General features: G+C 42.4%; 1 protein-coding gene across 3 annotated transcripts in view; it reads right to left on the reverse strand.

Annotated features, from left to right (window-relative positions):
• GRM7 (glutamate metabotropic receptor 7) overlaps positions 1 to 26181 on the reverse strand; it is a 411272-nt gene that overhangs the window by 269823 nt on the left and 115268 nt on the right. For all 3 annotated transcript variants that reach the window (XM_081901588.1, XM_081901586.1, XM_081901587.1), the window contains exon 2: positions 4964 to 5180. In XM_081901588.1, coding sequence (XP_081757714.1) covers positions 4964 to 5180 — 217 coding nt within the window. The remainder of the gene's footprint in view (positions 1 to 4963; positions 5181 to 26181) is intronic.

A 26181-nucleotide genomic window follows, 5' to 3' on the forward strand; every position in this document is an offset into this window, starting at 1 on the left:
GTTTGAAGTAATTGTTATTTTATATGCAGTTAGAGCGGTAAAACTGAATAATTCTCCCTTATTTATTGCTACTTTCCTTGCAGTTCTCCATAGAAATTTGCAGCTTTAGCCTAGGGTTCTGATGGGGCTGTAATAAGAAACTGCAAATGAAAACAATGTCAGTATTTGCCCATCCTAACTCTCAGGGCAAGTACCGTATTTTTTGCTCTATAAGACTCACTTTTTCCCTCCTAAAAAGTAAGGGGAAATGTGTGTGCATCTTATGGAGCGAATGCAGGCTGCGCAGCTATCCCAGAAGCCAGCACAGCAAGAGGGATTGCTGCTTTCACTGCGCAGCGATCCCTCTTGTTCTGGCTTCTGAGATTCAGAATATTTTTTTTCTTGTTTTCCTCCTCCAAAAACTAGGTGCGTCTTGTGGTCTGGTGCGTCTTATAGAGCGAAAAATACGGTACTGGAACCTCATGTGAGGTCATGGATCATGGGTTTGAACCACATGTTGGGCAAAAGAATTCCTGCATTGCAGAGGGTTGGACTAGATAACCCGCGTGGTCCCTTCCAACTCTACACTTTTCAGACTCTATGATTAGAATACATGTTGCCATTTAAAGAGGGAAGGGGACTTCTGGTTACCTGATCCTGCAACAGTTAAAAGGTTTACTGGGGATTTAAGGTAGTGCTGGAGCAATCTGCATGCACAAATAGCTGCTGTACCACTGAGCTGAGGCTCTTTCTCCTTGTAATCTTATGTAAATTTGCCCCAAAGTAAGTCTCACTAAGTTAAAAGAAATTCACTTTTAATGGTCTTATCCTTATTGCTATTGCAGTCTGATCCTTAACTGAACATTCCCTCCCTAATGCACACACATCCTTTTAACCTTTTAGTCAGCAATTAACCCCACTAATTACTAATTAAGAAAACCAATTCATCAAAGATATGATGTTTAAGATTTGTGGCCAGTAAATCCAAATTATCCCTTAACATTTTAATCATTGGGGGGTGGGGGCTAAAAAACAACCCCAAACAAACCACACAGACTGCAGAATGCAATTCAAATCATCCACTGTCACAAAGACAAATCTAAACTAACTCGAAGTGCCCATAATAAAAGTCACTTTAAGAAGAATTATGAACTCCAAAAGGACAAGTCGCGGTCTTCCGATTCTGCTAGTGTGTCTAAAAAATTACAGAAAGAATAATGTTCTCTAGTTACTGTTGCAAGCCTTGAGAATTTAGCACTTTGGCAGCCACTCTGGGAAATATCCCAGAATAACAGGTAATTTGGCACAGATTTGAGGGTGATGATAATAAACATTTTATCACTTATGAGAAGACTTCTTGTACATCAATGAAAGCCGAGCATCAGAAAGAATTAGATGCCAGCCAGCATCTCCTACGTATTCCAGCAAATCACTTTTGAACTGTACCAGTTTTGATGCAAGACATGCATCATCATATGGCATGTCCAGCATAATATTAATAACACTTAGCATTTATATTCGTTCTGCACAATGTATGGTTGCCATATTTCAAAAAGTGAAAATCCGGGCACAAATTGCCCCAAAATCAGCATTTCCAATATGGGCTGCCATATGCCCAGGTTTTCCAGGACATTTTTAACCTACTTTGGGAGAGCATTCAAAGGTATAGGGCAGGCTTCCTCAACCTCGGTCCTCCAGATGTTTTGAAACTGCAATTCCCATCTTCCCTGACCACTGCTTCCCTTCCCTGCTACCTAGGAATCATGGGAGTTGTAGGCCAAAAACATCTGGAGGGCCGAGGTTGAGGAAGCCTGGTCTAGAGAGAGTGTGCTTTGCCTGTTTGTGATTTTGGCTTTATGTGCTATCCCTGCTCCTTCAAACACACCTACATTGAAATAGTTTTTAATTGTTCAATTCATTGTTGTTTTCTGCCCTGGGGGTGGGGAGCAGGTAACATAAATTTAACTAATGAATAGTTAAATAAATAACTTCATCAGTTCCTGCAATATTAAATCCCAAACATTCCCCCCTTAATGCTACATTAATATGCGTCCAAACCAGGAAAATACATGTAAATACCAGCAGCTTCTGAAACATCAACATCTTGTATCTTGCTTCTAAAGAGATCTTTTTGAAAGTGCAGCTTCCCCACCACTGCCATTTTCACAAGGATTATGCTCAAGAATAAGATGCTTTAAATTACCCAATGACAGCTTTGAGTGTCGTTAATCAGACAGATGCTCTTTGACGTATGGATAATGCAGGAAATCTGCAAAGATGCAGTTGTTGCTGCCGCCACTGAACTAGTTAATTAATCCAGCGATAAACACAAACTTCATGTGGCTGCTTGAGATCATGGAAAATTTATTCCATGACCTATTTTAGATGGAAATCTCATTGGAGGTTGAGAAGATCTCAAAGGAGGGCAAATCTATCTGAAATCCATGAGAAACATTTTAGATTTGTACACAGTTTCACATATTTGTTTAGTCTACTTAGTTTATTTTACCTAAAAACTTGATGTGTTAGATCAATAGTTCACCTAGCTCAGTGGTATCCAACACTAAGTCAAAGAACCAGTAGATCTGCAGTATTGGAGGCAGGCAGGTCTGACTTTTTGCCACAACCCATGGAAATCACCTTGTGTACCAAGTGACTGGGAAATGGCCAATGTAAGAACAATGTCAGATAGTCTTTCCTGCCTAGGAATGCCTTGAAAATCCCACTGCTTATGATACAGCCTGTTGATAACAGCAGCCAAACCAAGTTTTCCAGAACAATACTCAGCATGTATTTTGGCCAAATGGCCCATATTAGTGCTTTTTATGTATTGCCATATTAGCTGAGGAGCATTCTCATTAATACAGCATCCTCTTAATTACATTTTAAGTTGACACTACTGAAACTTGCCACTAAGTATAACTGATAAAGAGGGTGATATATAAAGTTCAAATGAATGAATGAATAAGAAAATTGGAGAACCCAACACACTATTTGTGTTGCCATCACCTTAAATATTCCACCTTTGCTTCCCATTATACATTACATTAGAAGAACTGTGTTAAAAAGTGGAGGAGGAGGCTAATCCACAAACTAAATTACAGCAATGGCATTCATCCAACCCATGAAAATCACCTTGTATACAAGATGACTGGAAAATAGCCAATGTCAGAACAATGTCAGAAATTTAAAAAGAAAAAAATCTGAGGGAAGTGAGAATGTATTAAGTGACCACAGGAGTATCCTGTCAGAACTGTGCATGCTGTAATGGGGCAGGGTGAAAATGAGGTCAGGGAGGTGCTGGATCAGCCCTAACTCTGACCTCACCCCTGCCTTGCCCCACCCCACGAAATACTTCTGAGTTACTTCAGTATTCTTACCGTCATTCCTTTGTCTGCAAAAGGAATACCATACTTCTGAATGATAACTGTTTAGTCTCACTTTCTGTATTGATCGCAAGTATTGATTGCAATCAATACTATATTGATTGCAAGTATTTTAAGGTAATGTAACAAAAACTGAGCAATGTATTCAAGGTGTAGTGTGACCATCACTTTACACGTGGACATACTATTTCTGCAAGTATTCACATTTCTGTAACTAGAACATGGAGTTATATATTTGGGGTGGCAGCATTTACACATCTCTCCTGATGAAAAAGTAAAATCCAGATACTTTAAACCAACTGGCTCATTTAGTCTCCTCCAGTCCTTAAGTCTATCCTGAACAGAGGCAGCAAAATCCTTTCACCGGGGTACACTTTCCTCCGTAACAACCTGTTTCTTAAATCCACAAAATGTTTCAGCTTATCTGAGCTAGCAGAAGACTAGCTTTCATTTTCTTACCATCTGGGGTGTTCTGTTTTGAGATGATGTATTTCACTATGGCAAAGCAGGTTCCGTGCATGACTCTCAAGTTGTGCTGCAGAGAACCCTGGGATTCTTTGGCAATGTATCAAGATTCTCAGTGAGGAGATCAGTAGCAGCAGATAAACTCACATGGAAAACGGCTTGTACTCAAGGCAGTGACAGAGCCCATAAGCAGTACTAGGTGATGGGGTGGGGCTGCAGCATATCACTACAACTTACCAGGGTGGAGAGGGCTGAGGCAGCAGTGAGGTCACTATGATGAAAACACACCAGCAGAACCAAGCCAGTGCTCCCACAGGTGCATTTGCTGACCTTGCTAACACCTTACCTCCCTCCCTCTCTGTATGCAACAGCAATGTGGGCAACTGGATTTCAGATATCTACTGCCAAAACCTATGGGTGGACATTCTAAAATGTGGTCATGAATCTTCCACCACATACTAGTATTTCTATAAAAGACAGCAGACTCATCATTGTGGAAAAGGTTCCCAAAAAGGTATGTTTGAAAACCACTGATTTATCTCAAATAGTGTGGGAATATCTTCAAATGTAAGTGGGGAGCCTTTGAACATATATCAATAGACTGGAGTTCTCTAGGCTTCCAAGCCCATTGCATTAAAACAGGTTTGGTGTCTCTTCAGAGCTAATAACCTTTGATCCCTCAAGCTGACCACCTCACATTGTACTATCTGATTTTAAAAAATATGTGTAAAATTATTTGAAAGACATAGAAGAATTGTCTGACATAAAGTTTATATCAAAGAAATTGCTTGATTTAAAAGCATTCTTGGCTGTGAAGAGATAAGGACTCAATATGCTAAAACATTGCTTTGTACTATCTCACCATAGCATGTGATTTTAACAGTGGGCACACCAGAAGCTTGATACAATTTCACTGATATATCTTTCTCCAACAGAGCATTAATGCCATTTAGCTCTCAGACTCATAGGTGCTTTGTTCCTAAAAACCTCTATGTAAGTTGAGAAGAGAGAAATGAAGAAACCATAGGAATGGAATTGTGAAGGTATGAATAATGAATGTTAAAGGATAAAGCTTCATTCAATATAGTATTTAAAATAAGTTCCCATTTTGTGCAGCATGGTTTGTCACCTACCTGACTCTCTGGAAATTTGTATAAAAGATTCCATGCCTTTTTCTCCATAACTTCCTTCAGAAGCCAATGTGGAGACATAATTCCACCCCAAAGCTTTCACGATGTCCACCATCGCCTGCGCTTGGAAGGAATCTGGAGGTACCACCCGTGAGAAGAAATCATAGCGCCTGTCGTCACTTAGTTCTGGTGCAGTTGAAGCATAACTGATTTGGGGTATCTGTAGGGAATAGAACAATTATTTGGAGTTATAAATTGATAAACTCAACACACGCACAACAATTAGCTTGAGCTATAACACAATTAGTCTTCCCAGTGCCCATCTGTTACTTTCTATCTCCGTCAGTGCCTAAGTGAAAGTCAATGAAGCCATCTTTCAAATGATTTTCATTATGTGAATACTAATAGGCCAATTAAACTATTATCAGTTTTGTCCCCAAAAAACTTCCATGAACCTCTTTGATGAAGGATAAGTTAGCATGCTTTGAGATAAGCCTTGGGTAAGCTTGCCCCCCCCCCATGGACCTTATGATGCGTGATTTATCAACAATATTTCACCATCTTTAGGGTTCTTGAGTATTTGCCTGTTTACACTTAGCTTTGCTAGTCTGAATTACTGCCTACTAGAGCCTTAGTTCCCACCAATTTGTGATCATCTCTGTTACTTTGGCTCTCATCAATCTCAGTCATAACCATTGCCAATTTATGAGAAAATCCAGTTAACCAGCCATTAAAAACATAAGAGCTTGCTGGATCAGGCTAAGCCTATCTAATCCAGCATCCTGTTCTCACAAAACTGGCAAGTAGGACCTGAGTGTAAGATCTACTGGAATCTCAAGTATGAAGCCCTCCCTAAAATTCAGGGATTATGTGCATCAGCTGTTCCACAGGACATAATGGAGCAGTGTAGAGCACTTCAAATCCAATTCCCAATCAGCAAAATTCCTAGTCAGACCACCTCTGCCTTCTGAAATTTCACCAGGGCTGCCTATGTATGTTCTGATTTAACTATTCAGACACGAGGCCTTGATTTGTGTCTCCTTTTAAGAAAAGAATAGGCAGGATTCACCTAACCAGCCCCACCAGTGGAAACCCCACATAATGACTTCTACTTGCAAAACTGGGCTTTTCCTTATCTCCTTCTCTCATGCCTCCTGATTTTGGTTTGGGGGAGGCATTGGAAGAACCCCCAAAACAGGGCATGGGAGGAGGAGGAAGTGGAGGAAGATCATAGCATCCGGCAAGGTGAAATGCTTGTAAAGACAAAATGATTGGAAGAGTGCAAGGTTAAATAGCACCTATTAATACTAAATTTCATTCTTGTATGTGCAATCATGGCCATACTCAAAACCACACAGCACTGCCAAATCCCATTGATAATGATATGTAACCATTTGACAACATGTTTCTGATGGAAGCGTTACACTGTTCATTGACATATCTGTTTGGTTTAACAGGGCTGACCCTGCCTTATTTAATCATTATTTTCAGTAATGTTTCACCAAACAGAAAGAACCTGCAGCATCAGCCTCTCCTTGCTATTGTAAATTATTCACCAAAAAAGTGCTCAAACTTTCAGGCAAGGTTATAGAAGCATTTCTTACATTTTAAAGAGAAATCTATCCCTCATTACCTTTCCTATCCTTACTTGCCTTTCTGCTAGGATTGCATTTTTTAAAGAATTTGGTGCTCATTTTAAACAGGTCCCTGTCAAGTCAGTAAGTGTCTCAAGCAGGGAACTGAAATTTCTAAGGGCATACCTTCTTGCAAGAATTTGAGGAGTGCTATCTTCAACACACAGATTTACCATCACACTTTCAAAACAAAATCAGGTATACTGACCACCAGGTATTTGATAACACTTATGCAATATTACAAATATTACAAAATCAAAAATATGATGATAGTGTGGGGAGTGTGTTTATGAATTCATCAGGGATTAGTTTATTTCTTGGTTGATATTTTGTTAATGTTGTTAATATTGGTTTTTAGATAATTTTTTGTATTATGAGCAGGCCTGCTGGGAGACTGAACCTGAGGACCAAGCCGCTTCATATCTTAAAGCATCACCTGGCACTGCAGCAGAGAAACCCAGCAAAAGACTATTCTATCTATCATCTATCTATCTATCATCTATCTATCGATCATCTATCTATCTCTATCATCTATCTATCTATCTATCATCTATCTATCTATCTATCTATCTATCATCTATCTATATCTATCTATCTATCTATCTATCTATCTATCTATCATCTATCTATATCTATCTATCATCTATCTATCTATCTATCATCTATCTATCTATCATCTATCTATCATCTATCTATCTATCATCTATCTAACATCCATCTATCATCTATCATCTATCATTAAATTCTATACTGACCTTCATCTAAGGATCACAAGGCAATTTACAAAGTAAAAACACAAAAATACATAACAAACAAAAACAGCAAACCCAAACACACAGTTTAAAAGGTCATAGATGGTTTAATTAGCCAAAGCCCTGGGAGGAATGCTTTTGCCTGGCACCAAAATATATGTAATGAAGGCGCCAGACGAGCCTCCCTGGGGAGAGCATTCCACGGGGGGGGGGGGGAACCTCTGCAGAAAAGGCCTGTTCTTGTGTTGCCATCCTCCAGGCCTCTCATGGATGAGACACATGAAGAAGGGCCTCAGATGATGAATGCAGTGTCCTGGTCATTTTATATGGAGAGAGGTGGTCTTTGAGGTATTAAGGTCCTGAGCCCAATACTGCCTCCGTCCATTACTGAGGCAAGACAACAGTCCAGCACACCCACTGCCACACCTGCAGAAGCAAAGGTGAGCTGTGTGTCATCAGCATATTGCTGACGTCGTTTTCTGAAACTCTGGAAGATCCCACCTCAGCCGTTTAGTGTAGATTTTAAACAACATGGGAGATGAAATCAAGCCCTGAGGATCCCCTCATTGAAGGCTCCAGGGGCTGAAGAGCATTACCCACTGGAAACTACCATCCAAATAAGACTGGAATCACCACAAAGCAGTGTCACCCACCCCTAATTCAGACAGCCTCTCCAAAAGGTTGCTATCAAAAGCCACTGAAAGGTTGAGTAGAATTAACAAGGACACCTTTCCCTGTCTCTCTACTAACATAGGTCATCATGCACGGTGACCAAAGCTGGCTTAAGAGATCTCAAGGTTAGGAGAGCTTGTCAGCACCCCTCCTGACAAACGGCCTTGTGAACAGCATCACTTTTTGTCAAGTTTGGAGCATTATCTCCAAATATAACAATATTCAGAACAGCATCAGTCATTAGGTGGACCATCCTGGGACCTTATGGTAAGGGGTGGGTAAGGAATCTAATGGATGAGAAATCTTAAAAGGAATTAAATACAGTGGTGCCTCGCAAGACGAAATTAATTCGTTCCGCAAGTCTCTTCGTCTTGCGAGTTTTTCGTCTTGCGATGCACGGTTTTCCATAGGAATGCATTGAAAATCAATTAATGCGTTCCTATGGAAACCGCCTTCCCCCGACCTCTTCTGGCGGGCGGCATTTTAAAATCGCCCGGGACAGCGGAGGACTTCTCCGCTGTCCGGGGCGATTTAAAAGCCCCTGGGAAGGCAGGCAGGGGGGACAAAGGCTTTCTCGCCCCGCCGCTCGGCTTCGGGACATCGTTCCGATGCCGGGCGGCGGGGGGAGGCGTTCCTGCCCCACCGCCCGGCATCGGAACGATGCCCCGAAGCCGGGCGGCTGGGGGAGGCGTTCCTGCCCCGCCGCCCGGCATCGGGACGATGCCCCGAAGCCGGGCGGCTGGGGGAGGCTTTCCCGCCCCGCCGCCGGGCTTCGGGACATCGTTCCGATGCCGGGCGGCTGGGGGAGGCGTTCCTGCCCCACCGCCCGGCATCGGGACGATGCCCCGAAGCCGGGCGGCTGGGGGAGGCTTTCCCGCCCCGCCGCCGGGCTTCGGGACATCGTTCCGATGCCGGGCGGCTGGGGGAGGCATTCCTGCCCCACCGCCCGGCATCGGGACGATGCCCCGAAGCCGGGCGGCTGGGGGAGGCGTTCCTGCCCCACCGCCCGGCATCGGGACGATGCCCCGAAGCCGGGCGGCTGGGGGAGGCTTTCCCGCCCCGCCGCCGGGCTTCGGGACATCGTTCCGATGCCGGGCGGCTGGGGGAGGCGTTCCTGCCCCACCGCCCGGCATCGGGACGATGCCCCGAAGCCGGGCGGCGGGGGGAGGCTTCAAAAGCCGTCCGGGGGCTTTTAAATCGCCCCGGACAGTCCCGGGGCGATTTAAAAGCCCCCGGTTAGGCAGGCAGCCTTCAAAAGCCTGCCTTCAAAAGCCGTCCGGGATAGCGGGAAGCGCTTCCCTGCTATCCCGGACCGCTTTTAAAATGCTGGCGGTGGGGAGCAAAGCCTTTCGCCCCCGCCGGCCTTCCTGGACCTCTTCTGAAGTCCGGAGGGGGGAAAAGGCTTTGCTCCCCACCGCCAGCATTTAAAAAAAGGTCCCCGAGATTTCCCTATGGGCTTTCGTCTTGCGATGCAAGCCCATAGGGAAAATCGTCTAGCGAAGCGTCGCAAAAACCGAAAAACCCTTTCGTCTTGCGGGTTTTTCGTCTTGCGAGGCATTCGTCTTGCGGGGCACCACTGTAAAGCCCTGGCTTCTTGAAATTCTTTGTTTCCTTTTTAAATGAGTGAGTTGCCGAATGATACACAGGGCTTTAAATCTGATTGTGTGTGTGTTTAACTCTTGAGACACATAATCCAGATGTCAGCTTCATTCCACATTTTCTCATATATACACAGTGGTACCTTGGGTTGCAGACACTTCAGGTTACAGACTCTGCTAACCCAGAAATAGTACCTCGGGTTAAGAAATTTGCTTCAGGATGAGAACAGAAATCACGCGGTGGCAGCAAGAGGCCCCATTAGCTAAAGTAGTGTCTCAGGTTAAGAACAGTTTTAGGTTAAGAACGGACCTGCAGAACGAATTAAGTTCTTAACTCGAGGTACCACTGTGTGTGTGTGTGTGTGTGTGTGTGTATGAGTGCATATAAACTTTGTGCGGCGTGAGGAATTTTGTACAGATTGTTTTTCCCCTTTCTTTTTCTTTTTTTGCAGTGTCACCAATTTGGTCCAATATTTCCTGCAAGCCCTGCAATAAACTTCGTGAGCTATGCTGAAGTCCTCTTTCCATCATATCTACTCCCTGAAGGATCATCACTGCAATTCACAGCACAAAGTTACCATCTCATAAGTATGAAACAAACAACATCTGCTCAAGTCAGCTAAAAGAAAAGAAAAAACTCAATGTACCACTTCTTGAGTCAAAAAGTTCAATTCTAGAGCAATCAAGTCACAGATGAATAGGAAGCTGAAAGGTGTCTTCAGGAGAGAGATGCTTGTCAGTAAACAAAGCAGCCAAGAATCTGCAATCATACGGGAACCATAAATTTAGGAAGTCTAGAATCAAAACTCAAGCCAGTGAACTACTGTGAATTGTGAGTGCTCAGCTGTCAAGGGCCTTTTCTGGTAGGGATGAGAAGTGGAGTGTGCAACACAAACATATGTCATTGACAAGATATTGGGAACTCAAAATCATCCACAATTTCTTGAGAGAATACTGCAGTCTCTCGGCATCATTGGTATTTATGAACATATTTTTCATTCCCTCTAATGCAGAATTCAGGTAGGCAGATGCTGATCAACTTGGGAGGTAAAACAGGGACACCGAGGAACAATAAAAGGTATACAGAAATACTTATCTGTATAATTAGGTCCCAATCCCTCTCCCCAAAATGCTACTTGGTGATTACTCCAGATGCTTTGCATAAGGCCCCCAGCACACGGTGGACTGAACTCAAAACACTGGCTTGTGTTTGTTCTCCTCTGCAAGTGGTTGAAATCGTGCAAGTCAAATGTGTATAAATGAGGGACTACTGTATACAGTATATAATATAGTACATTGGGATACCTCGTGGGAAGCTGAACTAAATAAAACAACCACCAAAAGCCTGAGTATTGGCCAGCCAAAGAGGGGTGGCTAACTCTTTCTGAAATACAAACAAATCAAAGAGACAGCTTTAGTGGGGTGGATACGTAGGCATCACTAAAGAGAGTAAATGCATTAACAAAAGAGACAACAAAAGTTCCTAATGCATGCTCTGCTGCTATAAAAATGTCAGTATTAGAATTCAGGGTTGGAGCCCTGCTATACTTTCTTTCTTTCCTGTTTTTGATCCTGCGATGCTCCGGTGTTTAAAGCACCGCACCCTGCTGCCATGGGAATGGCAGGGATGTCAACAAATTCAGCATTACCATGGCTTTGCTGCAGGATTAAAAGTAGAAAGAGAAGAGAGGCTGACAAGGAGATGGAATTTGTTTAAGCACACAAAAAAAGCATCTTGGCTAATTCACACTTTAAAAAATGACTGGGAAGCCATGAACCATAAATCCATTATATAAGCACCGTTGGATTGATATGTAATAGAGACCCAGCATGAGCATTCAATCTTAAAGCTGCAGGGTGTCACCTCAACAGTCCTCAGTGATTCTCACCACAAACTCTTCTTCTAAACAAGGATCATGTGAGACACGTTTACAACCTGAGTGTGTATTCTTCTTCTCTTTGCAGAGGGGCAGCTCTCTCAAACTCTCTTAGTGTAATTTTTTTTTGGGGGGGGGGGTAATGGTTGCCTTATTTTTTACCCTGTTTTGCAAAGTTTTTGGTGACAAAATGAAGCACAGTTAGCTTGACATTTGGTAGTTCCGCTTTCCTGTTCCTTTCTGTCATGGTAAATTGGACCCCGATAGCTTAGTAAATTAAACATATTCCTAGGAATTTGAATAGGACTGACCCATGATTGTTGAGTACTACACAGAGCACAAAGGGTTCAGGTTTGCTAAATTTGTTTTTCAAAATAAAAATTTAAAAATTTAAAAAAATTGTCCAGTAGCACCCTATAGACCAACTACCGTAATATTTGTTTTTCAAATATATGAAATAGCTGCTATATTTCGCAGCAGCCCCATTGGAATAGAGAGTTAAACTGGCCAATTTTATGTACTCCTGATCTGGATTGGAAGTTTGCCCCCAATAGTCCTGTTTGCATGGAACAGAGCCTTTGGGGGGCAAATGGAAGCTGAGAAGGAGGAAAATGATTTTCAGGAGGAAACTGGCACAGTTCCCGATCTGGATTAGAAACACATTCTTGATCGGGGGCCCTGCAGCTATTTTTTCTTCAGAATGAGAGCAGCCAATTTAAGCACACTTTTTAAAGCAAGTGCGAATAATGTTAATGTGCAGATTGGCCTCTAGCCTCAGCGGAGCATATTTTGCCTATCTCAAGGTGCTGCAGCGATTGCTGCCATGCTTCTGGGCTCAATTCAACTGCAGGTTTTTAACCTTTAAAGTCACAAATGTCCTGGTTCTTTAAGGTATCTCAAGAAGGACTTTGTCCTTTCGCCTTATAGTCTTGCTGAGGAAGTTTGGTTTATGTAGCCTGGTTGATATGGATTAAATGGACAATTCCGCCCCACATATAAGTTTTGCTTAAAAATGAACAGTACACCCAGATATTTACTGGAACTTAACATCAGGCAGGATCTTACTGAACTTGGGTTTCACTCTGTGCCTTCTGCAATCTGAATGAAATGTATCACCTCATTCCCTTGGCCTGCTGATACTGTTACTATGGCTGATACCTTGGCACCAATCTAGTTGAAAATGTTGTTTGCTTTGCCCTGTAGTGCCAGGGGTTTACGTTGGTAGTATATTGTTCTTTGTCCTTGCGCACCAGCTGGTCTATAAATGATATTCACAGGGCTTTTTTTTTTAATCAAATGAAGATTTCTATACCATTCACAGAGTATTCCTCTTTGTAGTAGCAGCAAAACTAAACAAATGGATAGTTTTGAATGAGATTGCCATTTATCATTATTCTGGTTTGTTGGTCTAATATTTTACATTGGGTAGAATGGGCGAGGAACCTCAAGCCCAAGGGTCAAATGTGCTCCTCCACACCTCCCTAATTGGCACTCAGGACTGTGATTTTGAGAGGATGTGTGTGTGGATGAGTGTGTAGAAACCAATGCCTTTCACGTGGCTGGTATGGAATCTTCTTCAGTGCCATACCGAGTGGTGGTCCATAGGCTGGTGCTGATCTGCACTCGAAGCCAACCTTCTAAAATGCAATGGCAGGACTCACTTTTAAAAGTCCAGTATAATTTTCAATATCATTTCGGTATATATAATTGTTTCCAAGAACTCTTTCTTTTTCATATTGTGCAGCACAGCTACAGTGCATGGAAAAGTACATAGAAATCCTTGTAATCAAATAGAATGCACCCATTGGCATTTTATTGCATTGCTCTTCATCATATTTTCCCCCCATTACCTTATTTGTACAGAACTCTATTCTCGAAATCTTTTTTGTTTCCTCCCTAGGGAGAGCTATCCCCCCTCTTTTCTTACTGAGTTTCTTCTGAAAGTCAGGGTTTACTGAACATGATTGAGTGCTGTAACATATTTCATAACAGATGCAGTGAAAACATCCCTGTGTTGTAGGGATTAAACTGAGCCAAAAAAATTGGATGAAAACAGATGTTTTCCATAGTCTCTCAACAGAAAGACTGATGCAGACTCTACAAATGTACAATCCAGTGAGATGTATGCTTCACACAGAATTGATAGCCCTTTGGACCATGCAGAGAAAGAAAATGGGGTAAACCTTCCTTCCCCTCCATAAACAAAAGTGAAACAGAACCCTATGGCTTAGGGCAATATATTTTTCAAAGCCCCAGGTACCACCCTCGGTGATCAACTGCTGCCTCTACTCTCATTGAGCACACTTGCAGATATTTGTAATTATCTATCCCTCAGTGCTGGTGCTGGAGGAGACTCTTGAGAGTCCCATGGACTGCAAGAAGATCAACCTATCCATTCTTAAGGAAATCAGCCCTGAGTGCTCACTGGAAGGACAGATCCTGAAGCTGAGGCTCCAATACTTTGGCCACCTCATGAGAAGAGGAGACTCCCTGGAAAAGACCCTGATGTTGGAAAAGATGAAGGGCACAAGGAGAAGGGGACAACAGAGGACGAGATGGTTGGACAATGTTCTTGAAGCTAGCAGCATGAGTTTGACCAAACTGCGGGAGGCAGTGGAAGACAGGAGTGTCTGGCGTGCTCTGGTTAATGGGGTCACGAAGAGTTGGACATGACTAAACGACTAAACAACAACAACTCCCTCAGTGATATAGGGACCAATAATTCTTAATTTAACTCTTGGAAAAGTGGCAGTGTGGTGGGCCCAAGTTGTGAAGCTGCTCTCCTGACACCAGTGTTGCTATAGCTTCCCTGGGCAGGGCTGGAGCAGGCAGGGTGGCAACAATATTGAGACTGTTCAGAAGCTGTGGCAGGGTGCTGGGTTGCCTGTGCATTCACAAAGCCCTGACCTGGCTATCGCCTTACCCACCTCAGCCTCACCCAGGCCAGCTGGAGGTTGGCTCCATGGCTCTGCCCCAGCACCCCATTCATTATGAGAGGGGGCCTGAGTAGGGATGGGGAAATATCTCCACATATACAGTGGATTCCATTTCTAAATGAAACCACAACAGGGAAGAAATTCATGGTCCCAACCCAATTGGAGGACTAACCCCTTAGACCAGGCATGGCCAAACTCAGCCATGGGACTACAACTCCCATCACCCCTAACTAACAGGACCAGTGGTCAGGGATGATGGAAACTGTAGTCCTAAAACAGCTGGATGGCCAAGTTTGGCCACGCCTGCCTTAAACCAACCTAACAATAACAAGCCAATCTGAGTTTAACAAAGCACACCAGAAATGCTATTTAGATTGGTGATTATTAACGGGGGGGGGGGGGGAGTAAATGTTGAAATGTTCTGAGTTCTTGATCTTTGAGGGAAAGTACATTTTGCTGATCACGCTTGAAAATGTGAATTTGAATGCAGGTTGCCCCCACCCCAAGTAAGCTAAATTAACAATTACTCTAAACATTGACTCTTAATGAATGTTTACTCTGAGTATCACCCACAGATGGTCAGAAGTTTGTAGCCTCGTTTAGGTTCTATTTTTACAATCGAGCGGTGTCTACATTTTATTAAATAAATAAATTTTACAGTTTTGTTTTTTCTGGCCACAACCCAACGTGAGCATTAAATCTCAATGTTGCATTGTTGCTACTGTGTCTCACTTAGAATATGGGAGAGAGCAATCCACAAAGGATATATAGCCTGCTTCACTGTGGCATCTGCCACTGCTGGCTGATCAATCTCCTCCGCCCTACTGCTTTTGCTCTGTTACTTGCTTGGTTTCTCCCACTGTGTAAAAAGAAACACTGACATTAATAGCAATATAAATGCAATGTCTAATGTTATATCACTTCAAATTACTAAGTAAATTTTGCTATTCATCTCTTTTGCTACCGAGGCAGAATTTAATAAAATGAGACCAACCTGAAACTTCTTTCCAAAAGACAGTTGTTAGGAAACTTTTAATAAAAATAAAAAGGCAATTTCTTTAAGGATCATGTGCGATTAAGATAATGCATGAGTGTACCTGTTGAGATATTAATGAGCTCCCACTGGGGTATTATTAAGTGCACAGTTTGCTGTAATTTCACTTTCAGCCTCCTATTAAGTTTTATTGATATGGGTTCCAGACAACACGAAGGGAAAAAATTGCCACAGAAAACAGATTCGCAACCTTTTGAACCAAAGTTATTTGGAAAAGTTATTTTAGCATCCGTTTTCTCGTGGCACAATGCACTTTGCATATAAAGTAAAAGGACTATGAAGAAATTTGCAGTCAGACACTAAACAATTCAATGTGATTGATGGATGATTAACGGCTCTGAATTGGTTTTGGGTTTCACTTGTACTGATGTAGAAATGTTCCTCTGTCAGAGCTCAGATCAGTTCTCCCAGCTGTTCTTTGTTCACAATTTACTTCACTAATTGCATAACAAAAAACTCTGGCATTCCAACAGCAATGAATAATAATTTGCAGCCTTGAATTAAAGTTATTCACTTAGAAAGTGCTTCTACTGCTAGGACAAACACCAAGGGCCCTTCCCCCTGGAATGCAGTCTGAGACCAAGCGCTCATGCCCAACAGCATGACGATATCCAAGTAAAGGTAAAGGGACCCCTGACCATTAGGTTCAGTCGTGGCCAACTCTGAGGTTGCGGCGCTCATCTCGCTTTATTGGCTGAGGGAGCCGGCCTACAGCTTCCGGGTCATGTGGCCAGCATGGCTAAGCCACTTCTGGCGAACTAGAGCAGCGCACGGAAACGCCGTTTACCTTCCCGCCGGAGCAGTCCCTATTTATCTACTTGCACTTTGACATGCTTTCGAACTTCTAGGTTGGCAGGAGCAGGGACCGAGAAACGGAAGCTCACCCTGTCACGGAGATTCGAACCGCCGGCCTTCTGATTGGCAAGTCCTAGGCTCTGTGGTTTAACCCACAGCGCCACCCGCGTCCCTTTACATCTGTGCAATTACATTTAACTCCCCCCGCCCCCTGAAATTTTTTTGCTTTTGAAGCTTTCAGATCTTCCAGCATAGTAAAAGCCAAAGGAGACTTCTGTTTCAACTACTTAACATAATTTAGTCTGCAACCTTATAGAAACTTATCTGGGAGCAAGCCCCTTTAAATTCTGAGATGTTTACTTTTGAGTTAGCATGCATTGAATTCTCCTATTAAGCTAAATATAAATGTACCATTGTAATGAAGTGTTGGTTTATTTGACTATTGAACGAACATCTGAAATTAAGTAAAAATAATTATAATATGTTCAGCAAGTGATCCATTAAATGCTAACTATACCACTTCTCCACTGAGGATGACGTAAGCTACCTAATCACAACATTGGCATGGCTTGTCTAACATTTAAACTTATTTCAGAAGAAATACTCAGATTAAGAGGACTGGAGTGGCTGAACAAAAGAGGCTGCTTTAATACAGTCTTTCATATAGTGGAAATTTTGCAAAAACATTAAGCTGTTTACAGTTCACATTTTCTCCCCTTACTTTGCCTGCTCGTGTTTGCCAATTACTAAAGCTACTTGTGTTCAAACAAGATCCTGTTTGCTCAAATCCCAGTCTTTCTCCTTTGTTATCTTTGTAGTGAATTCATAATGATGAATTAGCAACTCTGCATTACTGGGACAGTAAATGTATACAGCTTTTGTAAGGGACAGACACATTTGTGGCTTTAGGCATTCTCAGGTCACAACTTCATAAAGGGCAACATTTTGTCTTAGGTTTTCAATACGTTCATTGCCCTCTGTTAGAGCATTCAGGACTTTAGAGTCAAGGCACCCACAAACTCAACACAATATGCAAAACACAGATTAAAGCATCAAAAATAGAAAAACTAGTCTAAATATCTCCTGAAATAAAACTTGCTTAACCTGGTGTCTGAAATTTAGCAGGGACGGGTCCTGCAGGCTTTCTATTGGGATAGAGTTTCAAAGAGCTGGACGCACTATGCTAAAAGCACAACTGCTTGTTGACATGTGCTTCTGGTCCATGAGGAACCACTCACAGTTCTGGCATACAAAGAGCATATTATTGTATAAACTTTCAAGATCATCTGATAGGATTATTTAGCAATGGCTGATCAGACTACACAAGCTGTATGGAGAAAACATGGCCAAAGGTACACGACAAATTACGCAACAGAAAGGGGAAGCTGCAATAATGCATGGAAAGCCTTGCACAACTATAGATTAAATGGGCTTTTAAACTTGCTACCTGTCCCTCAATATTGTATCCAGAAGAGTCTGTTAACTGCACACTTCCTCATGAGAGCAAGTTCACTGAATAAGGGAGCTTCCTTCTGCTTATTAGACTGCAGGATTTTAGGCCCTTTGAAACAGGCAGGTAGGCAGACATATCTCCATACATTTGGCAATGTGCTATTATTATTACTATTATTATTATTATTATTATTATTATTATTATTATTATTATTATTATTCCTCACTCCTGAAATCTGTAAATATTAGAACGCATGCCAGTAATTGTGAACATTGAGCTTAAAGATGCATCAACATTGTTAACTGTAGGCAGCTAAAAACTAGAAAAGATTGGTGTGATTGTCTAACAGCTCTTGGTTCAAAATCTAAGGTATTAGTTCTGTGGTGAAGCACCTGCTTTCCATGCTGAAGGTCCCAGATTCAATCTCTGGCATCGCCAACTAGAAGGGTCAGGTAAATAGATTATGAGAAAGATCTTTACCCAAGAGCCTGGAGAGCCTGTCACAGCTAGACAATACTGGGATCGATGGACAAAATGGCCTGCGTAAGGCAACTTCCTAGGTTCATAACTAGATAAGTGACAGAGCCAAAGAACAAGCAGGTATACTTTGATGCAAGGTTATTTTCTCTCTCAATGAAACTAAAAAGAGAAACAAAATAAAAACCACATATGCGCAAAACAGAACCCCACACTTCATTTTGGAAAATGCAACTACAACAGCCAGTCTAGTGTTTGGCTTTTAAAGACTAGCTTTGAGGCACCTCCGTAACAATGACAAATTCAATCCTTCCATCTCTTCTGGTACACTCACATGCTGTGTATTGGTGGTAGGATGCTATATGCAAGGGATGCCGTTGTTCAAGTTGACAACTTTGTTGGCTCAGCTAGAGACATTCAGTAGTAAACTGGTCAGTTTACACTTAAATCCCAATATGCGGGCTATGAGTTTGTGCAAAAAGCTCCTCCTGCCCATCTGAGGCAAACAAGGAGAAAAAATGTTGATAATGACATCCTTGGTCAGTGGCTGCATCTGCATATTCTTATTCCAGTATGGATGAGTTTGAAAGGAACATGGTGCTTTGAAGCATATAATTTGAAGTCTTACTTGACCCTCAAATTCACTTGTCTCTTTTGAGGTTATGTTTCAGACCAATTATTAGCTGAGCTCACTTGAGAATGGGGTTGCTCCGGAGCCCTCTTAACCTTTCTAATTAATGCATTGGGTAATTATATACTGCAACAAAGTTGCTTCTGTCACAACAAAGATACCGCTATATCAAAAGGGTGGAACATCGCAACTAGGATCAAAACTTTGTATAAAGTAGGGAGGCGAGGGCCTGGCTATTAAAATAATCTGGCTACCAGAATGATCAAGGAATGGAAAAGCTCCTCTAAGAGGAAAGGATCCAGCACTTGATGCTTTTTAGTTTACTGAAAAGGTGAGTAAGAGGTGATATGGTAGAAGTTTATAATATTATGCATGGTATGAAGAAAATAGATACAGAGAAGTTTTTCCATCTCCTTCGAACACTCGCTGAATGTTGGAAGCTTCAAGACAGAATAAAGAAAGTAATTCTTTACACAACATATAGTTGAACTATGGAACAGACTCCCACAGGAGGCAGTGATGGCCACCAACACGGAAAAGAGGATTAGACAAATTCACAGAGGACAAGGTGAACAGCGGCAGTGGCTATGTTCTACCTCCACTGTCAGAGGTGTTACACCTCTAATTACTAGCTGCTGGGAATCACAGGTCAGGGTTTCCCAGGGGCATCCGGCTGGCCACTGGGTCAACTGCTGGCCATTCATATCCAAAATTGTATAACACACACAAGCTGTCCTTTGCTCATTTGCAAGGCAGCTCTCAGCCTGGATTTGTAATTATTCTATGCTATTGAGGAAAACTGGAACTGGATGGTGTTCACAGTGTGTGCTAGCCCTTGGGGCCTTTTGACAGTATCTCACTACCTATAGGTAAAGGTAAAAGTACCCCTGACCATTAGGTCCAGTCGCGGATGACTCTGGGGTTGTGGTACTCATCTCGCTTTATTGGCCGAGGGAGCCGGCATACAGCTGCTTCTGGTGAACCAGAGCAGCACACAGAAATGCTGTTTACCTTCCCGCCAGAGTGGTACCTATTTATCTACTTGCACTTGACGTGCTTTCGAACTGCTAGGTTGGCTGGAGCAGGGACCGAGTAATGGGAGCTCACCCTGTCACGGGGATTCAAACTGCCGACCTTCTGATCGGCAAACCCTAGGCTCTGCGGTTTAGACCACAGCACTACCAAAAAAGGAGGAAAGGGCAGGGAGACTGACAGATAAGGATGGTGGAATCCACCAGGCCTGATCTCAATCAGTCTGAACAGATCTGAATGAAAATTCTGGTAATACATGACCATCCCTATTCTCCCTGTTCCCATGCATAAAGGAGACTTGATTACGTCCAGTTATTTTCACTCTTCTCAGTTATTTAAACTTGTTACCCTACAGAAGCCTTAAGTACAAGGTTTACTGGGGTTTCAAGCTTCATGGTGCCTTATTGTTGTTTTCATGCCTAACGGCCTTCTGCTCTACCAAAAATAAAGGAACTACCTATATCCCTTTCTGAAAAAGTGAGGTGCAGTTGATGCTGCCACATATAGCTTGTTGTGTTGCTTTAGACAGTTCAAGCTGGAAAGGAAGGATATATATTTTTTAAACAAACAAATAAAGGCATACACAGCCTACTGTGTATGGCAAGAGAACTTTTTAGCTGAGCCTGGAACCCTTTACAAGACAGAATGTCTTCATCCACACCTCTGGCTTCAATAATAATAATAATAATAATAATAATAATAATGCAATTTTATTTATACCCTGCCCTCCCTGGCCGAGACCAGGCTCAGGGCGGCTATCAACAAATGAACAAAATGTTGACACAAGGAAATATTTTTTTAATAACCCACCTCCCCCACAAATTGGATGCTTTGTTCTAATGCACATCCATTAGGCACACCCTTCAAGGCTTCCGAAAAATCTTAAGTCTTGGGTATTTTCACTTACTCTTGCACATCACAAGTTCTTTATAAATTTGCAGGATTCTATTAAAAGCCAGCCTATAAGGCCACAATGACAGTTTTACAAGTCCTAAAAAGACCCAGCTATTAAACCATAACAAGTCAAGTTTCAAGCATAAGACATTTTTGGACTGGATAAATGAGCTGTGCAAAATCATAAGCATGTATAATTTTGATTTATGAGCAGTACACAATGATTTAGAATGGAGGGAACGAATGGAGGAAGTCCTCACTTTTCCCGAATCCCTGCAATAAATGATAAACAAGCAGAACTAGTTTATAATATGATGGACCAATCAGAAGATACGTCTGCATTCTAGTTGATCCTCTCCACACATGAAATTTCCTATGGTTTAGTAGCCAGTACCAGCAGGGTTAGGTGGTTCATTTGCAGTTATACACTGTCACTGCTGAAGAGCAATTGATATGGGATGCTTCATTACTTGTGATAATTGGGAGGCAGCAGTAGAGGCGTCAATTGAGCTACCCTTGCTTCCACCATCATCTACCAACAGTCTCCAGTTAGAATAGGCATTCCTCTACCCTCTTATCACCTTTCCTCAGGTACAGAGCAACTCTGCCAGATGCTGCCTTAGTTGTTGCTGGTGCTAGGGACTCTTCTTAATCCTTGGTCATATGTTGTTGCTTGACTGAACCTCCCAGAATACTGTAACGTTTTCAACAGAACTCTACTAAACTCATCTGGTCAATAAGATGAGTAATTTTGCTTCATTAAGACATTCATTAGGACTTCATTAGGACATCTGAAGGCAGCCCTGTTCAGGGAAGTATTTAATGGTTGATGTTTTACTGTGTTTTTAATATTTTATTGGAAATAGCCCAGAGTGGCAGGGGAAACCAGTCAGATGGGCAGCATATGAATCATCATAATTACCACCATGGGGAAATGTAAACTGACCAATATGGTCAAAATGAGGGTGGTGCTGCTGCTGCTGATTAAGTATGCTTAGGTAAAGGTAAAGGTACCCCTGGCCATTAGGTCCAGTCGTGGACGACTCTGGGGTTGCACGCTCATCTCGCTCTATAGGCTGAGGAAGCCAGCTTTTGTCCACAGGCAGCTTCTGGGTCATGTGGCCAGCATGACTAAGCCACTTCTGGCAAACCAGAGCAGCGCACGGAAATGCCGTTTACCTTCCTGCCGGAGTGGTACCTATTTATCTACTTGCACTTTGATGTGCTTTCGAACTGCTAGGTGGGCAGGAGCTGGGACCGAGCAATGGGAGCTCTCCCCGTCGCGGGGATTCAAACCACCAACCTTCTGATCGGCAAGCCCTAGGCTCTGTGGTTTAAACCACAGCGCCACCTGCTCACATACTGCTTTTTGTCAAAAGTCAAACTGGTCAGACCTCAAACCGGTCTACACACAAAAATATAAACAAATCACATTGTTACAAATCACAGAACAATAAAACCAAGAGAACCTTGTGTTGAAACACCATTCATGTTCTGAGAAGCAGAATAAAACCAAACTGGATGAATCTTGCTGCTCATAAAATGTGCTTCTTATATTGAGAAAAAGCATGACTTTTATATGCCTTCTGTAACTATAATAGAGATTTTTGGGGGCCTAAGTTTGTTTATAAAACTCCCTCCCTCTACATGCTATAAATACATAAGCAAATTGCACATTCAATTCCTCCCCTAGCAGATGGGAAAAGAATAATTATTCTAAGAACATATTATTTGCAATTTAAAATTGGATCATGAACTGGCTGGCACTGTGGATTTTCACAAAATTTTATCCGAGTTGATAATGTGAACTGGGAGGGAGGATGTGAAATTGTTTGGGGAAAAGTTTATAGTTTAATGACCTACATATAGCTCACTAATACCTGCAGTGTTTCTCAGTGCTATTTCTACAAGAGCTTTCAGTAAACTAGCTGAAAACCTTTTTTAAAAAATAAAAAAATACCTTATATGCTAATATTGATAAAAATATAAACTGCTTCTTCTATCATCTCCAAAAATAGCTCTGTAGTGTGTGCGTGTTGGCTTTTGTTCAATAGACACTGCAAACTTGTTAAAGCGTAACGTTTATTTGCCTTGGAGGCTAACTGCAAAAACAAGAGAGGGAGGGAGAAAACTAACAAATGCCAAAAGAATACCACTTGTGAGTTAATGAAGGAACTGAGAAAAAACACACAAAGACCCTAAAGAAAGGGAGCATAAAAACAAACCTTTACAATGGTAAGTGAACGTCCTGAGTGGATTTCCCAACTCTCGAAGTGAGCAGCGTCTCAACTGAGGGGGGAATTATGTAGTTCTTAAATAATATTCAGCATTTATATAGTGCAGGGTGAGCGTTTGAACCCCTTCACATAAATTATTTGCAATACTCCTTTGAGATATAGCACTATTTCACTCACATTTGCAAATGGCCCCTGAGGATAAAGGCTTTCTTGAGGCCACTTTCTGAATTTGTGGCTGAGGAGAGCTTGAAAAAGGGGAATTGATTCACGGCTCACATTCAGTTGCTATGCTGTATCAGCTTCTCGTTTGTCCTCCTTTCCACTGTATTAGAAGTCTAATATCCCCTTCTGTGTCCTCCCGAAAAGGATTGTGTGTGTCTTACTTGTCTGTATATGTGTATGCGTGTGTGCACGGATACATACATACATAGCTCTCTTCAGTTGTTTATTGGGTGAAGAAGGAAAGTGGGCACAAAAAGGAACCAACAGATTCACATCACTGGCTTCTCTCTTGGTCTCTGAATTGGGTTTTTTCCTCCTGGTTCTCTGCTGTGTCTGAACTTATTTCCCAAACAGTTCAGGGAGTAAACCGCTAATGGACTTGATCCTTCATTCCTTGTTTGTCTTGTCAATAATTTAGTGCCAGTTACAGACTGTCATTTTACAAAGCAGCAGCATTATTTATGTACAACACTGCAAAAAGCAGTTTATGACAATAAAAATAGCATTATGAATACTAATTATAAGCTGCTTTCTTTCTACACTGTACAGTGGAAGCTCGGGTTGCGAACATGATCCGTACGGGATGCACGTTCACAAACTGCAGTGTTCGCAACCCTCAGTGGCGCATGTGCGGGTTGCAATTCGGCACTTCTGTGCATGTGCAAAGTGCGATTTAGCACTTCTGTGCATGCGCGGCTGCCGAAACCCGGAAGTAACCTGTTCCAGTACTTCCGGGTTTCGGCGGTCCGTAACCTGAAAAAAAGTGCCTGTAACCCGAGGTATGAGTGTACAACAGAATTAGGGATAGGCCTTTCAGTCAAGCCTCTAGTCAACTGAGCCATCAGCAAAGGAAATTGCCCCTCTCTAGAGAGCTGATTCGCATATTGATGACTAATGATTTTTTATTTTTTAAAAAATCCTTTTCTTGACATTACATGTGAGCCTATGCTGGAAGTTTTATGGGTTAAATGCAACAGAGATTTAGCAGTCGCCTAAGGAGTACTGGGACGCGGGTGGCGCTGTGGGTTAAACCACAGAGCCTAGGACTTGCCGATCAGAAGGTCGGTGGTTCGAATCCCCGCGACAGGGTGAGCTCCCATTGCTTGGTCCCTGCTCCTGCCAACCTAGCAGTTCGAAAGCACCTCAAAGTGCAAGTAGATAGATAGGTACTGCTCCAGTGGGAAGGTAAACAGCGTTTCTGTGCGCTGCTCTGGTTCGCCAGAAGTGCTGGCCATATGACCCGGAAGCTGTACGCCGGCTCCCTCGGCCAATAAAGTGAGATGAGCGCCACAACCCCAGAGTCAGCCACGACTGGACCTAATGGTCAGGGGTCCCTTTACCTTTACCAAATTTGTACTGGAATAAACTCCAGTTTTAATGGCACTGCTATGAGTATGGATTATGTCTCCCTCAAAAGAGACTGTGAAATGGTTTCCTTCCTCAGGATGAAGAAAGGAAAAGACAACCTGGAAAGTTGCTGACTGAAAGAGAGAACTGTGGGAGCATGTCAGTGATGGGGTCTATAGATGTGACTGGAGAAAATCCTTGGTAGGAGATTGAAAGTAAAAGGTAGCGCTGGAGTCATTACACAAATTGACTTTGCTGGAAAAACCTAGGACTAGAAAGACCAGACATGCTGCTAAATACACACTGTTCTACTGCTGAATTGGCAGCAGGAGAAGCTTAGTTAAAGAATTGTTAAGGTGTCTGCAAAGTGTTTTACCAAAATTTATTAGCAGCACTGTCATTTACAAGTCTAAATGGGACTTGTGCTGGTTTGATAGGCATGTGTCAGGGTGGCTGCTGTGCAGTAAACCTAGTCTGTTTACGGATATGAAACATCAGTAATATAAAAATACCAAATTTACTGCGCAGCCCAGACTAACCTATCTGAATTACCTAATTCCCCCCTCCCTCACAATTATTAAATTAAACTGAAATTTAGAATGCTGTATGTCTTCCCTTTTCATGTTCTGAAAGCCCCTTACCATCAATGCCATCTAGTGGCCATTATAAACTGTTGATCTTAATACAGATTTCAGCTTTCCAATGGCTTAAGGAACTTAATGTAGTAGGCTATTAAACTCCCTGTTAGCTGTCCAGTTTGCCTTGTATCTCTGCCCTGTAATCAAATGTAGAATGTCTTGTCTTAAAGCCTCTCCACTGTCACTATAGGTCACCCCTTCAGTGACACCTCTGCACTTGTTTCCTGTCTCGCTATGCTCCCAACACATCAACTTCATACTGAGTCCTCATCTTTAAGGATTTCCCCCCCCCTCATTTCGCTCTATACAAGCACCTCAGCTATTAGCCGTCTCCATGCATTTGTCTACATTTGTACTTATGTCTAAATAGCCTCCCCATTTCTACACCATTTCCCATTTTTTGAAAAGATATCCCAGGAAAACTATTCTTTTAGAAATGCTATAGCTGATCCTCCACTGTCTCTTTCACCCCACTCTTCTTCATGCATGGACATCACATCATATCTTATACTGTAATATGATTACTTAATATTTGATACATGTATGAGCAGAATCCACTGAAATTTATTCTGAGAGGTGATATGGCTTATTTGAGTTACCATTTTGATGCTGCCATCAGGAAATGAACATTTATGAGCCATCCTATAGATCCTAAGAATGCTTCCCTTCTTAGGAAGGAGCGTCTCCACGCCCATCGTTCTGCCCAGACAGTGAGGACCAACACTGAGGACCTTCTGGCGGTTCCCTCACTGAGAGATGTGAGGTTACAGGGACCCAGGCAGAGGGGCTTCTCCGTAGTGGCGCCTGCCCTGTGGAACGCCCTCCTATCAGATGTCAAGGGAATAAACAACTATCTGACTTTTAGAAGACATCTGAAGGCAGCCCTGTTTCGGAAAGTTTTTAATGTTTGATGTTTTATTCTGTTTTTAATCTGTTGGGAGCAGCCCAGAGTGGCCGGAGAAACCCAGCCGG

This window comes from Podarcis melisellensis, assembly GCF_964234715.1.
Source record: "Podarcis melisellensis genome assembly, chromosome: 2".
NCBI classification, from domain to species: Eukaryota; Metazoa; Chordata; class Lepidosauria; order Squamata; family Lacertidae; genus Podarcis; species Podarcis melisellensis.